The sequence below is a fragment of the Mytilus galloprovincialis genome, chromosome 4 (assembly GCF_965363235.1).
Source record: "Mytilus galloprovincialis chromosome 4, xbMytGall1.hap1.1, whole genome shotgun sequence".
Taxonomy (NCBI): Eukaryota; Metazoa; Mollusca; class Bivalvia; order Mytilida; family Mytilidae; genus Mytilus; species Mytilus galloprovincialis.
The window spans coordinates 99,560,647-99,581,029 of NC_134841.1; the positions used below are offsets into that span (position 1 = coordinate 99,560,647).

The 20,383-nt window shown below is 34.3% G+C and overlaps 1 protein-coding gene across 2 annotated transcripts in view; it reads left to right on the forward strand.

The window, feature by feature from the left end:
* The window catches only part of LOC143073592 (uncharacterized), a 73,100-nt gene that overhangs the window by 21,654 nt on the left and 31,063 nt on the right, over nt 1-20,383 (forward strand). For both annotated transcript variants that reach the window (XM_076249247.1, XM_076249246.1), the window contains exons 4-9: nt 9,106-9,208; nt 11,171-11,369; nt 12,380-12,569; nt 13,226-13,321; nt 13,591-13,808; nt 14,244-14,361. In XM_076249247.1, the coding sequence (XP_076105362.1) occupies nt 9,106-9,208; nt 11,171-11,369; nt 12,380-12,569; nt 13,226-13,321; nt 13,591-13,808; nt 14,244-14,361 (924 nt within the window). The remainder of the gene's footprint in view (nt 1-9,105; nt 9,209-11,170; nt 11,370-12,379; nt 12,570-13,225; nt 13,322-13,590; nt 13,809-14,243; nt 14,362-20,383) is intronic.

Sequence of the window (20,383 nt, forward strand, 5' to 3'; positions counted from 1 at the left end):
ATAATAATAATAATAATAATAATAATAATAATAAACAGAAGAAATACAGTAAGGTCTTTCCCTTTTGTAAAAGGAAAGACCTTAATTAAAATGTCAATTGTTCTTGAACAATTGAGAGGTCTTTCCTTTTCGAAATGTAAAGTACATGTTCCAATAGTCGTAGAATGCATTGAAAAGCTCTCAAACACACACAAAACCGTTAAAAAATGACAAAAACAACAAATTCGATAATTTGGACATGACCTTGACTTTTGACCTTGTAACTTTTGTGAAGGTCATTGGTCCACAATGTCATTATAAAAGACCCCATGGGTCTAGGACTTTTCGTTCAAGAGTTAAAGCTAATTTTACCTTTTCAGAAACCGTTAACGGGGGTTATGCCCCTTAAGAATATGTCAAATCCTTTCGGTCAAAATGTAGAAAAGTTGTGCCTTAGTCACCCAAACATTTTTCACTGTTTACTATTTCTGTAAGAGTAACCGTTTTTGAGATATCGACTAAAAAGTTGAAAGGTCAAAGGTCAAGGTCAACCTTAAAAAGCTTTAAAACACACTAAAAATCCTTAAAATAAGGTGAAAAACACATAATTCGCTATCTGGGACTTGACCTTGACCTTTGACCTTGTGACCTTTGTCAAGGTCATTAGTCCCAAATGTCATTGCTGAAGATCCCATGGGTCTAGGACCTTTGGTTATATAGTAAAAGCTGATTTTGTCTTTTCAGAAACCGAAATCAGGGGTTATGCCCCTTACAGAAAGGTCAAATCTCTTCGGTCAAAATGTAACAAAGTTGCGCCATAATGACCCAAACATTTTCCACTATTTAAAACTTCTGTAAGTATAATGGTTTCTGAGATTATCCCATAACAAGGTGTTAGGTCAAAGGTCAAGGTCAACATACAAATTTGACCTTGAGGTATTTTTCAAAGATACATGAATTGATGATGATTGGTGAAGATCCTAGGTGTCTACGACTTACGGTTTCTGAGTTTTGGTGGCCAACCGACACCGGTTAATTTTCATAGGGGCATAACCCTACCAATGAGTCGTTGAATCTTTTCGATCCAAATGTAACGAAGAACCGGGGTCTGGTCCTGAACAAATTTCACCCTTTGTTTTTTTTCTACCTATTACGGTTATGGTGTTGGAACGATAACAAGGTTTTTGGGTTTCGGAGGGATTACTCCGAACCGACAAAATATTTCGACTCACAGGGTGAGTTCCAGATAGGTATTCATGACACCTATACAAAGTGTGAATATGAAAGCGACACGTCTTACGGTTAACGCGGCTAAATTTGTCAAAGTTTGACGGAAGAATAATAATAATAATTAAACTGTCAATTGTTCTTGAACAATTGAGAGGTCTTTCCTTTTGTTATGTAAAATACACGTTCCAACAGACGTAGAATGTATTGAAAAGGTCAAGGTCAACCTTAAAAAGCTCCAAAACACACTAAAAATGCTTTATATAAGGTTAAAAACACTAAATTCGCTATCTGGGACATGACCTTGACCTTTGACCTTTTGACCTTTGTCAAGGTCATTACTCTCCAATGCCATTACTGAAGACCCCAAGGGTCTAGGACCTTTGGTTATATAGTAAAAGCTGATTTTGTCTTTTCAGAAACCTAAAACAGGGGTTATGCCCCTTATAGAAAGGTCAAATCTCTTTGGTCAAAATGTAACAAAGTTGCGCCATAATGACTCAAATATTTTCCACTATTTAAAACTTCTGTAAGTATAATGGTTTCTGAGATTATCCCATAACAAGGTGTAAGGTCAAAGGTCAAGGTCAACATACAAATTTGACCTTGAGGTTTTTTTCAAAGATACATGAATTGATGATGATTGGTGAAGATCCTAGGTCTCTACGACTTACGGTTTCTGAGTTTTGGTGGTCCACCGACACCGGTTAATTTTCATAGGGGCATAACCCTACCAATGAGTCGTTGAATCTTTTTGATCCAAATGTAACGAAGAACCGACCTCTGGTCCTGAACAAATTTCAGCCTTTGTTTTTTTTCTACCTATTATGGTTACGGTGTTGGAACGATAACAAGGTTTTTTGGTTTCGGAGGGATTACTCCGAACCGACAAAATATTTCGACTAATAGGGTGAGTTCTGGATAGATATTCATGACACCGATACAAAGTGTGAACAAGAAAGCGACACGTCTTACGGTTACGGAGGCTAAATGCGTCAAAGTTTGGCGGAAGAATAATAATAATAATTAAACTGTCAATTGTTCTTGAACAATTGAGAGGTCTTTCCTTTTTTAATGTAAAATACATGTTCCAACAGACGTAGAATGTATTGAAAAGGTCAAGGTCAACCTTAAAAAGCTCGAAAACACACTAAAAATCCTTTAAATAAGGTTAAAAACACTAAATTCGCTATCTGGGACATGACCTTGACCTTTGACCTTTTGACCTTTGTCAAGGTCATTGGTCCCCAATGCCATTACTGAAGACCCCAAGGGTCTAGGACCTTTGGTTATATAGTAAAAGCTGATTTTGTCTTTTCAAAAACCTAAAACAGGGGTTATGCCCCTTATAGAAAGGTCAAATCTCTTTGATCAAAATGTAACAAAGTTGCGCCATAATGACCCAAACATTTTCCACCATTTAAAACTTTTGTAAGTATAATGGTTTCTGAGATTATCCCATAACAAGCTGTTAGGTCAGAGGTCAAGGTCAACATACAAATTTGACCTTGAGATATTTTTTAAAGATACATGAAATGATGATGATTGGTGAAGATCCTATGTGTCTACGACTTACGGTTTCTGAGTTTTGGTGGCCAACCGACACCGGTTAATTTTCATAGGGGCATAACTCTACCAATGAGTCGTTGAATCTTTTCGATCCAAATGTAACGAAGAACCCGGGTCTGGTCCTGAACAAATTTCACCCTTCATTTTTTTTCTACCTATTACGGTTACGGTGTTGGAACGATAACAAGGTTTTTGGGTTTCGGAGGGATTACTCCGAACCGACAAAATATTTCGACTCACAGGGTGAGTTCCGGATAGGTATTCATGACATCTATACAAAGTGTGAATATGAAAGCGACACGTCTTACGGTTAACGCGGCTAAATTTGTCAAAGTTTAACGGAAGAATAATAATAATAATAATAATAATAATAATAATAAACAAAAGAAATACAGTAAGGTCTTTCCCTTTTGTAAAAGGAAAGACCTTAATAATAATAAACAGAAGAAATACAGTAAGGTCTTTCCCTTTTGTAAAAGGAAAGACCTTAATAATAATAATAATTAAACTGTCAATTGTTCTTGAACAATTGAGAGGTCTTTCCTTTTGTAATGTAAAATACATGTTCGAACAGACATAGAATGTATTGAAAAGGTCAAGGTCAACCTTAAAAAGCTCGAAAACACACTAAAAATCCTTTATATAAGGTTAAAAACACTAAATTCGCTATCTGGGACATGACCTTGACCTTTGACCTTTTGACCTTTGTCAAGGTCATTAGTCCCCAATGTCATTGCTGAAGACCCCATGGGTCTAGCATCTTTGGTTATATAGTAAAAGCTGATTTTGTCTTTCCAGAAACCTAAAACAGGGGTTATGCCCCTTAAAAAATGGTCAAATCTCTTTGGTCAAAATGTAACAAAGTTGCGCCATAATGACCCAAACATTTTCCACTATTTAAAACTTCTGTAAGTATTAAGGTTACTGAGTTGTATTGATAACAAGGTGTTAGGTCAAAGGTCAAGGTCAACATACAAATTTGACCTTGAGGTATTTTTCAAAGATACATGAATTGATGATGAATGGTGAAGATCCTAGGTGTCTACGACTTACGGTTTCTGAGTTTTGGTGGTCAACCGACACCGGTTAATTTTCATAGGGGCATAACCCTACCAATGAGTCGTTGAATCTTTTCGATCCAAATGTAACGAAGAACCGGGGTCTGGTCCTGAACAAATTTCACCCTTCGCTTTTTTTCTATCTATTACGGTTACGGTGTTGGAACGATAACAAGGTTTTTTGGTTTCGGAGGGATTACTCCGAACCGACAAAATATTTCGACTAACAGGGTGAGTTCCGGATAGGTATTCATGACACCGATACAAAGTGAGAACATGAAAGCGACACGTCTTACGGTTTAGGCTGCTAACTTCGTCAAAGTTTGGCGGAAAAAGAATAATAAACAGAAGAAATACAGTAAGGTCTTTCCCTTTTGTAAAAGGAAAGACCTTAATAATAATAATAAACAAAAGAAATACAGTAAGGTCTTTCCCTTTTGTAAAAGGAAAGACCTTAATAATCAGAAGAAATACAGTAAGGTCTTTCCTTATAGATAAAGGAAAGACCTTAATTACATGATAAAATCAGATAATATAACTAACAACATAAAGTCCACTGATGGTACATTTACATAATCACGGCCGACACTCGGCTAACCGAGAGATAGGTCGGTTAATCTATATTGAGTATGCGGCTATATCGGCGGTTGGTCTGTTAATCGGGTTGGTTATACGTCTGTTAAGAGTAAAACGCACAATTTTAATATTAAAATCTATTTAATATACAGATTTTAGGTACATAATAAGAATCAAATCAAAAAAAGAAAAGTGTCTGACAAAATGATATATATCATAGAACATTTTCCAACTGTAAAAACATTTCATAGTCTGCGCAGTTTTCAGTAAAACTAAAAGGCGTCGCGCAAGTATGTAGTATTTATGCTTATACTCATAGCAAATTTTGTAATGAAAGGCGAAAAAAACAATTTTAGATATCATTTAAAGGACACAAACTCGTACTTTGGTTCTAAAATATAAATTGAAATTAGTAAATATTTCATAATTGTAATATAACGTGAGTAATACCACGTTTTAGTGAACATTATGTGAATAAAGTCTGTTAATGGGTTGGACAATTGAAATTGTGTCAGTTAAGAGTTATTTAGCCACGACAATAGTTGTGCTACCTTTATATTTTCCCTTTGAAAAAGTTAAGAATGAGATGCTCTTGAGTAAAAAAAATGACAATACGCTGCAACAGTATCCTTCTAGTAAGAACATTTTTATTTTGACTTCCTTTGCATTTTATTAAGGGGTGTGTCACTTCAATATATGGATATGGATTGCCTGCTGCAATATGCATGAATCTATTATTAACGTTTTCTTCAGCCTTAATTTTTGTGTCTGTTCAAAGTAGCACGTTCTCAAATCCGTCCGAAAGTGTCTTTCTAATACAACACAGGGTACATATAACGTGTTGTCGTTCTCATATGCACATGCTATTTGTCACTGGACGTTTAACTCTAAATCGTCAACATCATCCGATTGGTTCTTTTCTTCTATTACTGAATCATCTGTTGTTTACAAATCAGTCTAAAGAAGTAAATGGAAAGGAGCGAACATTTGGTTATCTTAAGTTTTAATTCATTTTATTCCGTTTAGTTCCTTTCTACATAAGTGCAGAGGAGAACTGCAGTTGTCCGCATGTAAACTTTTAGCATTTATTACCAATATGAGTACATAGGAATCCGTTACTGTTTCAACACCCAGGGGTGTTTCATGTCTTTATTCTCAAACAGTTATTATTTTTTTCTATCTTTTTTTATTAATGCATCACTTCCTACTGTCCTTATCTATTATTCTATATATTCTGTGTTTTCATCCAGATTCTCGTGTATACAATGAGGGTCCGGATTGGGGGTGTTTTTTATTTCTATATTCTTTAAATTGTCTGTTACTTTTCTCTACATTTTATTTTATCTTACTCATTATTATTTCTTTATTCTTTATATATTCTAGCATCCCAATATATTTTACTTACTGATGTTTAGTTACATTACGAGGTTTATCTCTGTTTTATATACTGGTTAATACCAATTTAGATACTAATACAAATTAGTGTCATTCATGACAACTTAAACAGAATCCACATGATATATTTGACCATCCTTGGATGAAATCAATATGTATAGATTATAACATGCCCTTTTCTATATTAGCCCTGGTATCATCCGGAGACTCCCATATCGGCCTCGAGGCTTTAGCCGAGGGCCGATATGGGTCGAGGGATGATACCAGGGCAAATATGGAAAAACATGTTATAATCTTTAAGCTATTTATCACATATTTAAGTGTTGCAGAAAAGAGGGGAAAAAGTTCAATTATAACAATTTAATGAAACATAACAGGTAAATCTTAAAAATTTATCCGTATCCGTAACAAATATGTGATAAGATATAAATAACACATAGCTGAGAGGGTGATAGAGCAGATTGGGTCCCGAGAAAACATTTTCAACCGCGGCGAAGCCAAGGTTGACAATGTTTTTTCGAGGGATACCGATCTGCTCCATCACCCTCTCAGCTATGTGATATTTGATTTATTATAATGAATGTCCTATCATCATTTTCTTTAATAGATGAGTTTTATTATAAAGTATTTTCTATGTAGTCACGTACTTGACAGCGTAACGGGTATTTGAAAAATCATCAGAAGTGAAGTAAATAGACAATAGTAGTGCATTGACTTGACATATAAACAATACAAGGATTAGGCCCGAAACGGGAAAAAAGCTCTGCTATCTAGAAAAAAAATATTTTCAATTGTTGTTATTTTGTTATTGTTATTTATTTTATTTAGATTTTGGGTAAATACCCCTTTCAAAAGGCCTCATATCTGGCCGAGAAATATACATCACAATGAACATGATGCAATGTACATCACCAGTTGAAACCCATCGATGGTGAACGAATGCGTTTAATATCAACAATAAGCATAACACACAATGATTTACAGGTTTTAAAGTAAAAATATTAACAAGTGAAATACGTTTTTCCAACAATTGTAAAAGAAATAAGTTTTAGTCGTTCCACGCTCGTTGTATAGTAAATTAGAACTTTAAGCATTGTCTATAAAATAACTTGATGTAGATTCAATTCATTGTCGTTTAAACTGCCGATTTTTGATTGGTCTAGCCGAGAGGGTGACATTCCAAAAAATTGTCACCCGCTCAGCCATGTGATAGAGTAAATTAACGCCTTCGTATTAGGCAATCAAAATATGGCATTTTAACATGATGTATAATAATACTTTAATATTACACTTGTTTATATCAGTTTTCAATATTCATGGCCTAAATTCATTGTTCATGTCAGTGTTTCCGTATATATTATGTTTCATTGCTCATGTGTTGTTTCCGTATATTTTAGCCACTCGTCTTGAGCCTACCCATTTGATCCGATAACACCCCATACATTCATAACTCTTAACAGACCAATTAACAGACCGGGTTTTATACATCCGACCCATTAACAGACCAGGTTTTAAATAAAGATTGATTTATGTCACCAAAATACAGATTTTTGTGTAGATTTTTCACACAATGATATCAATTTGGTTGACAAACATAATGCCTGTCTTTGTTCGATGTTCAAAATATCGTATGCAAGAAAATTCAACCAACGTGTCTTTTTGTGTACATTTTGTGTGTGTAAAATGTGTATAAATGTATGGATGAGTAACACGCCTTTTCATTTTATAGATCGTACATCGAAGCTAGAAAAATAATAATTACACCACTGGATTCAGTACATTGAATTGTTTTGTTAGACATGAATATTTTTTATGATAAACATATATTTAAACAGTTATACAATGAAACATGCAGAATTTCCAATGATTTCCTCGATAACACCTGATTAACAGACTTTAGCCAACCCGATTAACAGACCCACCGCCGATATAGCCACATACTCAATTTAGATTAACCGACCAATCTCTCGGTTAGCCGAGTGTCGGCCGTGATAATTGTCAGGCTCAACATTCAATGTCCATGAAATTGAACAAGGTTAAATATATTTTTGATTGTGTTATACTCAACATTACCGGGTCGTTTGAAAGTCAAATGATATAAGTATCACATTGCCTTTAAAAGTTTACATGTAGGATGTTTTGAATTACCAAGAAATCGACCAAACCTTCTTCCTCGATAAATGAAAACATCAACATCAACATCTTAAAGCAGCCTATCCTCCTACACGTAAACAGTAAAATACAAAATTTACTTGTATGTTTAATATTTTTTTACATTTCACTGCACACGATGAAAGAAAAACATGCACGAGTTATAGCGTTAGGAAACATGTTTATTTATAATATATGTTTTGTAATTCACACATAGTCCTTATTCCGGGTCAAGGTATTACGAATATTTGTTTATTTAGTCTATGAAAACAAGATTGTACGTCCATAAAACTATTGTCATATTGTTATGTACAGATAATAATTGTCAGATTTATAAGTGCATTTTAAAATTTAAATCTTTAATGTGAATATTTAAAAAATACACAACAACAAATATTACTTAATTCAGCACATAACTTATTTAGCCTAGAATTCTTATGTATTGATCCTGCTGCATTAAACATCAAACCGGTGCTCAAATATAAATAATATCGAGACCAGCTTCACTGCAGCCTAACACATGAAATGTTTTTGAGGTCTTAAAAAATGACAGGAAATCAACTTTTCATAAAATGAGAAAGATGCAATAATTTTTCATAAACTGAAGTTGCAATTCATAAATAAACATTTACAATCAAAATGTTACATTTTAATCAAAGTAACTCAATAAGCATGCACTGGCTGCTGGAATAATGGTAACATATCGTACTCACAATCCACCATCAGTAGAACCCAATATGCTGAAGAAAAAACCCTAATGATAAAAAAGAAGTGGTATCCATGCATCAAAAGGTAACATAAACTCGAATGGTACCAATATCGGCGAGGATTGCGACACGTGTTTCTGAAATAACCTCCACCAAGTACTCTCGAGACCAAAGCAAAACAACAGAAATATTATTGCCTCTGTTTCCCTTTTGAATAATGTTAACATTGGTAATACAAGGTGTATAATCAATAACTATCGACCAATATATAACACCTTAATCGCTTATAATCAAAGGAATGTAGCTTGTACTGATAATTCGGACATTGTACTATTTTCTGTTAAAAATATTAAAAAATCATTCAAAATTAAGGACCCATAGTTGTTACTACTTGCAATTACATAGAATTTTGCATATTTGACTTTTTGGTGTTACCATTCTAGGTTGACAATGAATATATTACGGTGGGGAGTAGGTCCCGTGACGCTATGATGGAAGTCAGAAAAGAGTTAGAAGAACTTACAAAGGAAAACAACGACATATATGGTCAGTATTTGAAAAAAAGTAATCTTGTTCAAGAACTTTGTTAGAAAAGATTAGCCTTTGCCATTGTACCCATTTGAAGAAACATATATTGCACAAAGCAAATACAATAACACTTTCCAATGCGCAATAGTGGTTTGGGCAAATCAATTACAACCAAAAGGTTTATGTAATAATGATATGAATTATAATCTAGCGAATATCAAACTAAAATATATGAACTCATTAGTAAAACTCAACAGAAAATGTTTAATAAGAATTTCGAAAGGGTTTGCCAAAGACATCTAAGGTTATCTTTTCTTGGGGTAGAAAATCCTAAGCATTTCGAAAAGTTTAAAGTTTTGTAAACAGTTAATCATGATAATACATATCACCACAGAGGTGCTCTAATACTGAATCTTTTCCATTCATATATTCCCTGACTTACCTCGTTATAACTGGTGACATTAACGTTACACATAAAGGCAACAGTAGATTACCGGTGTTCAAAAGTAATTAATCGATTGAGAGAAAACAAACCCGGGTCACACACTAAAACTGAGGCAAACACATCAACTATAAGAGGAAAACAAAGGAACAACAGGAACACTGAAGTGCAACAAAAACAAATGCCAACATACATTGAAACGATCTATTTAATAACAACGATTCTCTACGAAATGTGCCCAATACACACTCTGGGCTTCAAAACATGAACTGGAAACAACACTTCCTAATTTGAATGGATAATGTTCAGGGTTTTTGAAGTCAATAGACAAAAGGTGAAAAGTTGTTTATAACTTCAACAGCTATCTCAGTTAAGTATGAAGGACATGTAGAAAATCCGTCCATTACTCGGATTTCCAATGTCCGGTAGCTAAGTACTTACCGTCATAATGGGGAAGTTCAATTTGAGAGAGTGCCACGCTCTACGCACATGAAATAATTTTTACTACCACTATCCGAGGGGTCCGAAAGTGGACCTTTGAATTGACAAATGTCGTTCTCATATCCAGCATTCTCTCATATTCCTTTGCAGTTAAAACTTCCCATCCTTCAAGCCGGTCGAATACGTTGTAGTGCATAAGGATTATAGTTATAATTACCAATCTATCCCAATTACTCCGACAATTTCATTTTAAAATTCAATGCAGATATAAGAACTAAACCAAAAGATTATTGTGCTATGGCCATTTTTTGTATTCTTCTTTTTCACTTTTGCTAATGTAATTACCTATATAGTGTCCATATGTTAATTTGTTTGTTCTGTGTTGAACAATAAAGGCACCAGTAGTTTACCGCTGTTCAATAGTCATTAATCGATTAAGCGAAAACAAATCCGGGTCACAAAAATCAAAAATGAGGGAAACACATCCACTATAATGGAAAAAAACCCCATCGGATCAACAGAAACACTGATCTGCAACAAAAACAAACATTAATATATATATAGAAACGTAACAACTTCCACATTCCGGATCATGTTACAGTACATTTTACGAACAAAAGGGTTGGCAAAACCTGGTTTAATGGCTAATCAAACCTTAGATGTTTGCTTCATAGTAATTAAGATTATACCACAATGTTGACTGCTATACCCCAATTGTTTTGTCAATTTTACATATCTAGTCAGTTTGATTTGCTGAAGCATTGTTGTAATGGTATTATATACGACTTTCATACGATTGAGGTACAAAACAAGGTTTACTCCACCTTTTTTACATTAGGAAATGCCTATACCAAGTCAGTAAATTGTCGATTGATTTACATTCGTTTGATGTGTTTGAGCTTTTGATTTTGACATTTTATAAAAGACTTTCCATTTTGAAATTTCCTAGGAGTTCGGTAGTTTTGCTGTTTTACTTTATATCCACTGTTTTGTTAAAACAAACATTCCTATGTGATCTATTCTTGTGCATATATTACAAATTATGCAATTAGCCTTAATCTATCACAATTGACAACTTTCAATCAAACCAATTTCAGATTCTCTATTGGATGTGTCACAGCTAGTCCGGTATGTATATAGACGAGCACACGAGAATGGATATGCCGGTGCCAATGCCATGTCGCTCAGAAGTTTTCCACAGATAACATTTGTTAACTTAAACAATGAACTTAGACACTATCAGATGACAGATTGGAATGCATCAAAAGTTTACAATAGTGTTATGGATTTGCAAAGGTATGATTTATGATAATACAAGTTTTCTGTTTCATCATTGTGTATTGTATTTGAATGTATTACTAATAGAGGTCGGTCATTTAAAGACGTATCAACCGTATCATATACGTTGACGTATCCGCATCTGCAGATATACCAAAAAACAGTATATGATCCCGAGCTTTAATTTTATGTACTTTCAATAATGCAAATGGGCGACTCAATAATTTCTAATGCAGAAATTTACAAAACAATTAGAAATATCGAGATTTTGTGGAATATGTAATCCGACTTTTAAAGATATCCCGGATAGTTGGAACAGTTTACATGCATGATAGGAGTGAATACGGTAAAATCGGTTGCCAGTTTGTGTATGAAATTGTTCTCACGTATAACCAAATTGTTAATTGACAAATAGAGTGATACTCAGTACTTTTTTATTACCTTTTATGATAAAATCGTAAATGAACAATATTCAAAGTTCCTTACATGTATGTAAGTAGTACATTTGATTTTTTTTTGGGTGTTTATTCATATAAGATCTTAAAATATTTTTTTAACTAGATTATCAAAGGATTGTGTACGATATTCGTGTACCTGCCCTACATTGGCTCCTTGTTAAGGGCATGTAAAAGTAGTTGATAGAACCCCTTACTTTTTTTTTTAAAAACACCACTATCACAAATATTGAAAGACTTAGTGTATGTTTGATTGTTTCGAAGAGATTCCAACTATTTTTTTTTAAATGAAGCATGGCTAATTAATAAGCCCGGGATCACATAATATTTTTAGATATATCTGCAGATGCGGATACGTCAACGTATACGATACGGTTGATACGTTTGTAAATGACCGACCTCTATTGATTTACAAATCAAGTTCAAACATGAAAGACACATGCACCAATAAAATGCCTAATGACTGAAACGTATTTATACCTAACTATGGCATCATGAGCTGCTTTATCATTGACGTTTCGTTAGTCCATTTTTTTGTGCATACTTATTTTTATATATTATTTTATTTTACAGAAGAGGAGTACAACAAGATGCAGCAAAGACGAATGTCATGAGCAAAATAAAAGATAAATCATTGTCGGAAAAATTCCGGTATTTTGAAATGTATGATCTGCAACAGAAAGTGAGACTGATACTTCAAAAGGTCGACACATTGTCTGGAAATGTTTTTATACCACTTCGTAGACGCTTAATGAAATATAAGGTAAAGCGCACATTAGTTATAATCTGGTGGATTGACGATCCCTATTGTTTCAATGTTTTATTATAGATTTACTATTTACAGCATATCAGGTTGATTGTTTATACATAACTTGTTCACAGTTTTCTATTTAGACTTTACGTCAGTGATGCGTATTTAGTTTGCAACCAATTGACACATTGACACTTGTGATTATATCCGAACGAGATATTAGAACAAGTACCATTGTAAACCCTGTTTGACAAGTTGTTTTTTTGCATAAAAAAGCTAATCCCACATAAATTACAAGTTATGTATTAACTGAATACTTACCTAAATCATCTGCAATATTAAATGTATTCAAATTTTCTCCAGGGTCTTAATTTTTCACCGCCAGTTTTTGGTGGGGCGCGTGTAGCTTAGTCTTTATTTTTCTATGCTGTGTCTTCTGTACTGTTATTTGTCTTTTTATTTTTAGCTATGCCGTTGTCAGTTTATTTTCTATCTATGAGTTTGACGGCCCCTCTGGTATCTTTCGTCCCTCTTTTATCTGTTATTTTTTTCTCTCTTCATTTTACTATATACACCATATTAATGTCAATGTTAACACTCCAAAGATTGTAGGATCCTCGATTACTGTAAAACGATTGTCTTATGTTTATGTATTTTGTTCTTTACAGACAATCAAGAATACAATATCAGACAGAGTAAAGCACGCGAGATATCTCACTGGTCTGGCACACGGAGCAACAAAGACAGCTAGAGATACGTTCCAGGTATGACATACCATAAGAATGAATATGTAGCAGAGTCCAATTGAAAAGTGCATTACCGAAACACATCATTTCTTTTTTTTCATACTAATAAAGCAAGACGTTTGAGTATCCTTTCTGTGGTCAAATGAAATATCAGATTGATTGTTTTAAATTACTGCAATATTCAGTTATGTATAACAGTGCAACTCAATTTCGTAAAGCATAACAAACGTTTCAGACTTTTATTATTAATAGATCAACTTTTAAAACATTAAACTATTCTTTTAAAGTTAAACAAGAAATACCACGACCGGATGAAAAACGACGGAAACCATAACCCTGCAACTGGACACCATAACCCAGCAACCGGACAGAATAACCCAGCAAGCGGACACCACGTATCAAGGCGTCATAGAAGATCTGATGAACATGCCTATATAGAGGTTCTTGTTCAAAGGGCAATTAGAAAATCTAAACATTTAGAGGAAGTCTCTAATGTCATAAACAGGTAATAAAAAAGGGATTGTCTAATAGTGTAAATAGGTAATCATATAGACGACATGTCTGATATTCTATTAGTTAGTCAAATATATGAGGCCCAGATTGAGTTAGAATTGTTATATTCAAGGTCATTCTGATATCGAATTGTTGAGGTCCTGATATAATCCAGTATATAACAAGTTACTCATGCATCCATCCATCTTCTTATATTCAAATTACCTGATAGTTGTAATTTATTTTTGATAATAAAAGTCAAGGAACAAACTGAGATGATAACTGTAAGAAGAGAAGTCAGAAACCGCTCCAAAGAATAATACAAAGTCATATGACACGTTTACACTGACATGGGGCAAAAGAAACTCCTGAAATATCCTTAATTGGACAGTGAAGTGGTTCCTGGTTTATAACGCAATGATTAATACATGCATTTACATTTTTGCAGCAAGTTGGTACCCCTTCTTCCAAAAGCTAGTGCATTTATCAAAAATATGGAAAGTGGAAATGCTGGTACCCTTTCACAGACTAGAAATATCATTGAAAAACTCTCAGCCACGTTAGCTGTAAGTAGATATGTAGGACTCTAAAGTACGATGGTACTCTAAAGTGCGATGGCCACGCTTAAGTGCGATGGTGTACGCTTAAGTACGATGGTGTCTCATGCTAAAGTGCGATGGTTGTTTGTTCGCTAAAGTACGATGGTGTATCACGCTAAAGTGCGATAGTCCAAAAGGTAAAACTCGAAGTATTAAAACTTCGAGGTTAAAAAAGTCTTTTTGCAAACGCTATTATGCTAAGGTATAACATATGTGATAGGCTTTACAATTTACCGGTAGGCTGAAGTGATTGTTTCTAAATTAACAAGGCCGATCAAATTATGATTGCTATAAAGATAATATATGTTTTGCAAATATTATATTTCATGTAAAATGAATTTGTAACAATTCGGAGCGTATTGAATATTTGGATAGTTGGTGTAGATTGCCGTTCACACTAATGTTACAACCTCCCTTACATTTGTCATTGAAAAAAAAAACACAAAATTTGTTCATTGTCGGAATCTGCGACATTTATTTGTATAAGCTGTCAGAGAAATGCAATATTCGCCGAGCTTTTTTCTTTTTCGTAGCGAGTACAAATACATGTTTCATTTTTCTACAACGATTTGTACGAACTAATGTTTTGGCAGACAATTTATAGTTCAGGCATGAAAACATGTATCTCTATTTTACCAACGTTACTTTTCATTAAAATCGACGGCATTTTAACGGGGATCACATTTAAACTGCAACATAAACAATGATTCGAATGTATTCGTTCGCTTCAAATAGAAGCAGAATAACACAGGGGCTTGTCTCAGAAAAAACAATTCCTATATACCTTAATATGTTATATAAAGGTATATAGGGGAAAAATCTGAGACAAGTTCCTGTGCAGAATAAGTATGCGTATACTGCTAAAAGTATTTATATATATATATAGTTAAATGGTCGACTGTAGGATACAAGTCATTCTTCCAGCACTCGGAAACAATAAACATCGTGATTCAACCAACAAAGAACGGTAAAATTAAATCAATTACTCGTAAGTCATGGACATTTGGTGTAAAAATTGTAAATCAAATATTCCTTATCTATCTTCTGGCATGTTTTTTTTTAGTTTGTATAAACGACTGTTAACGTCATTATTGAACTACGTTTCTAACGTCTATATTTTCGCGGACCATCGGACTTTAGCGTATGGAAGCACCGCACTTCAGCGTAGACCATCGCACTTTAGCGTGACCATCGTACTTTAGCGTCCCCATCGCACTTTAGAGTCCTACAGATATATACAAGATTAATTAGCATACACACATTTCTGGAGATATAACTTATAGTTCACTTCAATTTGATATAACTCTTATATGGTTTACTTGTCTGGCGTAAAATTTCAATCCTGGTATCTATGATGAGTTTATTTACATATCTACAAAATACTTGAAAGCGATTGGTCCTTAACATTGTCAATGACACTTTTCATCGAAAACACAACTTCGAAATGCTGATGGATTTAGTCGAGGATAATGCCTGGCAATGGGTTAAACGCGAGAAGGAAAGACACAATTTTTTAAAAACTCCATGAGAAATGTATTGTTGTCACCTCAAGTAAAGTCGAACCAAAATCGTGTTTGTGTGTAAATCGCATTACATAAACTGTTGATACATGAACTAGGAATTGACAACTCACTTGGAAACTCAATATATATTCCCCACGACATTGACAATAGAGGGAAGTTTAGTTAATCAAGGGTCACTTCTCTGTTAAGAATTTCAATCAAAGATGAAGAACTGGATCGTCACTGTATTGGATACATAAATTAACATAAGTGTCATACGTTATGTTGGTGCGACTTCCAATAGCTCTACGAAACCTTCTTCTAAATTATAAATATCAATTTTATCAGCAATCAACATTTATTGCTTAACACCCTATTATAGAGGCAGTGTGACTAAAGTTTGGATACACATTCCAATGATCTGTTAGAATGCATAGAATCTAAGACTTGTGTATCTTTTATACACAAGCGTTCTCATCTCCTTAACAAAAGACAAATCGAAATAGTTGGTCCTGCTTTGTTTCATAAAAAAAAACCAATGTAGAAGTACAAGTATTGTCCTAGGGAAAGATAAATCGTACTTCGTTAACAATTTCTTTTCTTAAACTAACATTATCAGGATGCTTGACTTCTTAATTGATAAAATATTTGTTACGTTCGGATGTCGTGTTTTCAACAAATAATCGGCATTCACATAGGAACCAACAGTGCCCCTTTCTACTGACTTGTCACTTTTTTCATATGAGACTGAATTCACACAGGAGCTTCTTTGAAAGAATGAAGAAAAGGTATCATTATCCTCCAATTAATGTTTTGCTATAAAGAGGATGTCCTCTCACTAAATCATTCAACGTTTGGTGACTACTTTAATCGCATCGGACTATAAATAAAGGATAGAACAGATAAGTTAAAGAAGAATAATATCTTTACTTTCTGAACTGAAATGGCATATCTGTTTCACAGATTATGACGGACATGTTTCAGTCATCGTACAACATTTCCGTACATCTTTAGCTGTTGGATTAGACTTGTCACAGGGTTTTAGTAAGGATTTAACGTGTTTAATTCTATAGTATCAACTTTTAGGCACATATTGCTAAAAACTATCAAGCGTATTTTACTGGTAATCAGAGAAATTAAATTTCGTTATAAAAATAACCGTAGTCAACCAGATATTTTTGTAAACGATACTAAAAACTGTTTTGATAAAATTGTTTCATTAGTTTTAATACTATAACTACTAATAATTGTATTTTCCCGCGGTTCGTATAGTAAAGCGGGAAAATATTGTATTGTCGTTACGTTTTCATAAATATTCATAAGGCATGACAAAATTGACCAATCAGAAGTTGAATTTTGTCTTACGATATATTGGTGTTTTTCAAGCGCTTCACTTTCTAGCCGTCGTTCAACATGGTAAGCTGCATGGACGCCGATATTCAACAAACTATACGTGCCCAAGTGCATAATGCTGTACAAAACACCCAAGAAAAGTTATTGGACAATATGACAACTTTACTAGAGTCTCGTTTAGACGGTTTCCAAAGAAGAATTCAGGAAAACCAGAAATCCTTGTCAGACACACAGATAGCCAAGATAGATGAAAATATGTCCGACACATATAAGTTCCGCAAAAGAGGTAATGAAGAGCAGTACAAACACAACCACAAAGTATTCGTGAAGATGAGGGAGGCCACAACCGAGATGGAAGCAGACAACATCAGTCAGACAAATGTTAACAACGCGAAACGGAAGATAACTGAAGGTATGGACATAATCAAGAACAGACAAAAGCTAATAAAATTAGCTGATTCGTCAGACGCAGGGTGGCGGGTAGTAGCAGAGTATATTGCTAATCCTTTGGCTGAGAATTCCGAGGACGAAAGAAAAATGTACAAAGCACAGTCACGTGCAGATACCAAGATGAAAAAAGAAAAACTGAAAAAACGTACAGACCAAAGGACAACTCCATACAACAAAACAACGACATCAAATTCTACGGGAAGTCAGTCGATACCTGTTAATGTCAGCAGTGGATTTGGAAGACCTGGGAGATGCTTTTATTGTCACGAGAGTGGGCATTGGATAAGGCAGTGTCCAAAAGCCACAACAGAACAAAAGAATAAGATAAGTATAAATAGTACTTACAATTTTAGTCGCATAGAATCGAGCGCACCTCTGTTATGTAAACAAATATCAGCTGATTTTAAATCAATGAAAAGTACACACACTAATGTATGTCAAGGTAACGGTACAGGTGTAGGGTATTTAAAAGAAAAGGTAGACTCATGGAAAGAGATAGGTGCTACAATTTTCGTTGTTGATATAATAGAAAACGGGTATAAAATACCATTTAGCACAGTACCTCGAGAAACAGAATTAGAAAACAATAAAACTGCACGCGACAACTCTTATTTTGTCGCCGATGAGATAGAGAAACTTTTAGAAAAAGGTTGCATACGTCGAGTAAAAAGTAAACCTCACGTTGTCAATCCATTAACTGTAGCAAATAATAAAGGCTCAAAATCAAGATTGGTTTTAGACGCGAGGCATTTAAACCCACATATTGTAAAATTCAAACACAAGTATGAAGACGCAACAACTGCCAGACAGTTGTTTGAGAAGGGAAACTATGTATTTTCCTACGACTTAAAAAGTGCATATCACCACATAAGAATATGTCAAGCAGATACAACTTTTTTAGGTTTCAAATGGGCAAATGAATACTATGAGTATAATGTTTTGCCATTCGGGTTATCCTCTAGTGGGTATATATTTAGCAAAGTAATGAGAGAGATCGTTAAACATTGGAGAGGTAGAGGCATAAAAATCTTTATGTATTTGGACGATGGCCTAGGTGGAGGTAACAGTTCTGATAGTGCTTTAGAATCAAGTAAAACAATAAAATCCGATTTAGAAAGGTTTGGATTTGTTTTGGCACATGAGAAATGCAACTGGTTGCCAGTTCAAACGTTAGAATGGTTAGGTTTTTTATGGGACATGTCGGAAGGGGTTTTAAGACTCACAGAGAAACGCATAACTAAATTGAAAGGTACTTTGGTTATTTTCATTTACCAGTTTAGAAGTGGTATTAGGCTATTCAGAGTAAAATTTGTGGCCAGTATTGTAGGCCAAATCATATCTATGCAGGCAGTATTAGGTGATCAGGCACGATTAAGAACTAGATATTTATATGAATCTATATTGTATAGAGCAAGTTGGAATGCTAAAGTACTAGTTAGTACAGAAGCACTTGAAGAGTGCACATTTTGGCTACAAAATATATGTAGTTTAAACGAGACAGGATCTCAATTGTGTCAGTTGACATTTAATGAAGATCAAGATTATCACTTGTTCTGTGATGCATCTGGCAAGGGTTTTGGCGGTCATTTGACCGCAGGTTCAAAGGACGAACCGTTGGAAATGTTTGGAAGTTGGTCAGAAAATGAACAAAACAAAAGCTCAACTTGGCGAGAGCTAGTAGCAGTAAAGAGAGTATTACACAATTTTACAAATTTAATAAAGGATAAAATCATTCGGGTATACACAGATAACAAAAACGTAACACACATACTCAGAGTCGGAAGTCGAAAAGCGTCACTACATGAAAACGTGATGCAAATACATGAAATTTGTAAGAATCAATCAATTAAATTAAGTTCTGTTTGGATTCCATGTGAACAAAACACACACGCTGACATGTTAAGTAGACGGTCAGATTGTGATGATTGGGAGGTACAGGACGAAATATTTACATATCTAGATCACTTGTGGGGACCGCATAACGCCGATAGGTTTGCACATGACTACAACACCAAGTGTAAGCATTTCAATTCAAAATATTGGTGTCCAGGAACATCAGGTATTGACGCTTTCACAGTTGATTGGAAAGGTAAAAATAATTGGCTTGTAGCACCTCCAAATTTGATTCCTAAAGTGTTAAACAAATTAAAACAAGAAAAATGCAATGCTACTTTAGTTATACCAGAGTGGACATCAGCACCGTACTGGCCTATGTTAATAGATGGGAAAGGGAACATGAAAGTTTTCATAGTTGCACACATTTTCTTTCAGGGAGAAAACTTGACCAAGGAAGGCCGCGGTCAAAGCGGAATATTTGGACAACAATTTCTGAAATTTAGATTGATTGGTTTAAGACTACAATTTTAGATCAAAATATTTATGATTATTTTTTTTTTAACAGGGACAAAATTAGATCGTTAAGTAAAGGAGGCCATTAGAAATAGCGGCATCGATGGTGACAGTTATCTTTATGGGCTTTATCCAAAAATGTGCGAGCTTTTAATAAACAGCAGAAGTGACAACACAGTCAAATCTTATTTTAATGCTTTTAAAAGATGGGAACGTTTCATATCTCTACATGGACATGTTGCTTTACCAGCTCAACCAGTGCACGTCGCACTTTACCTTACAGATTTAGTTAACAACGGTTCCACTTATCATCCGGTGTATAATGCAATATATGG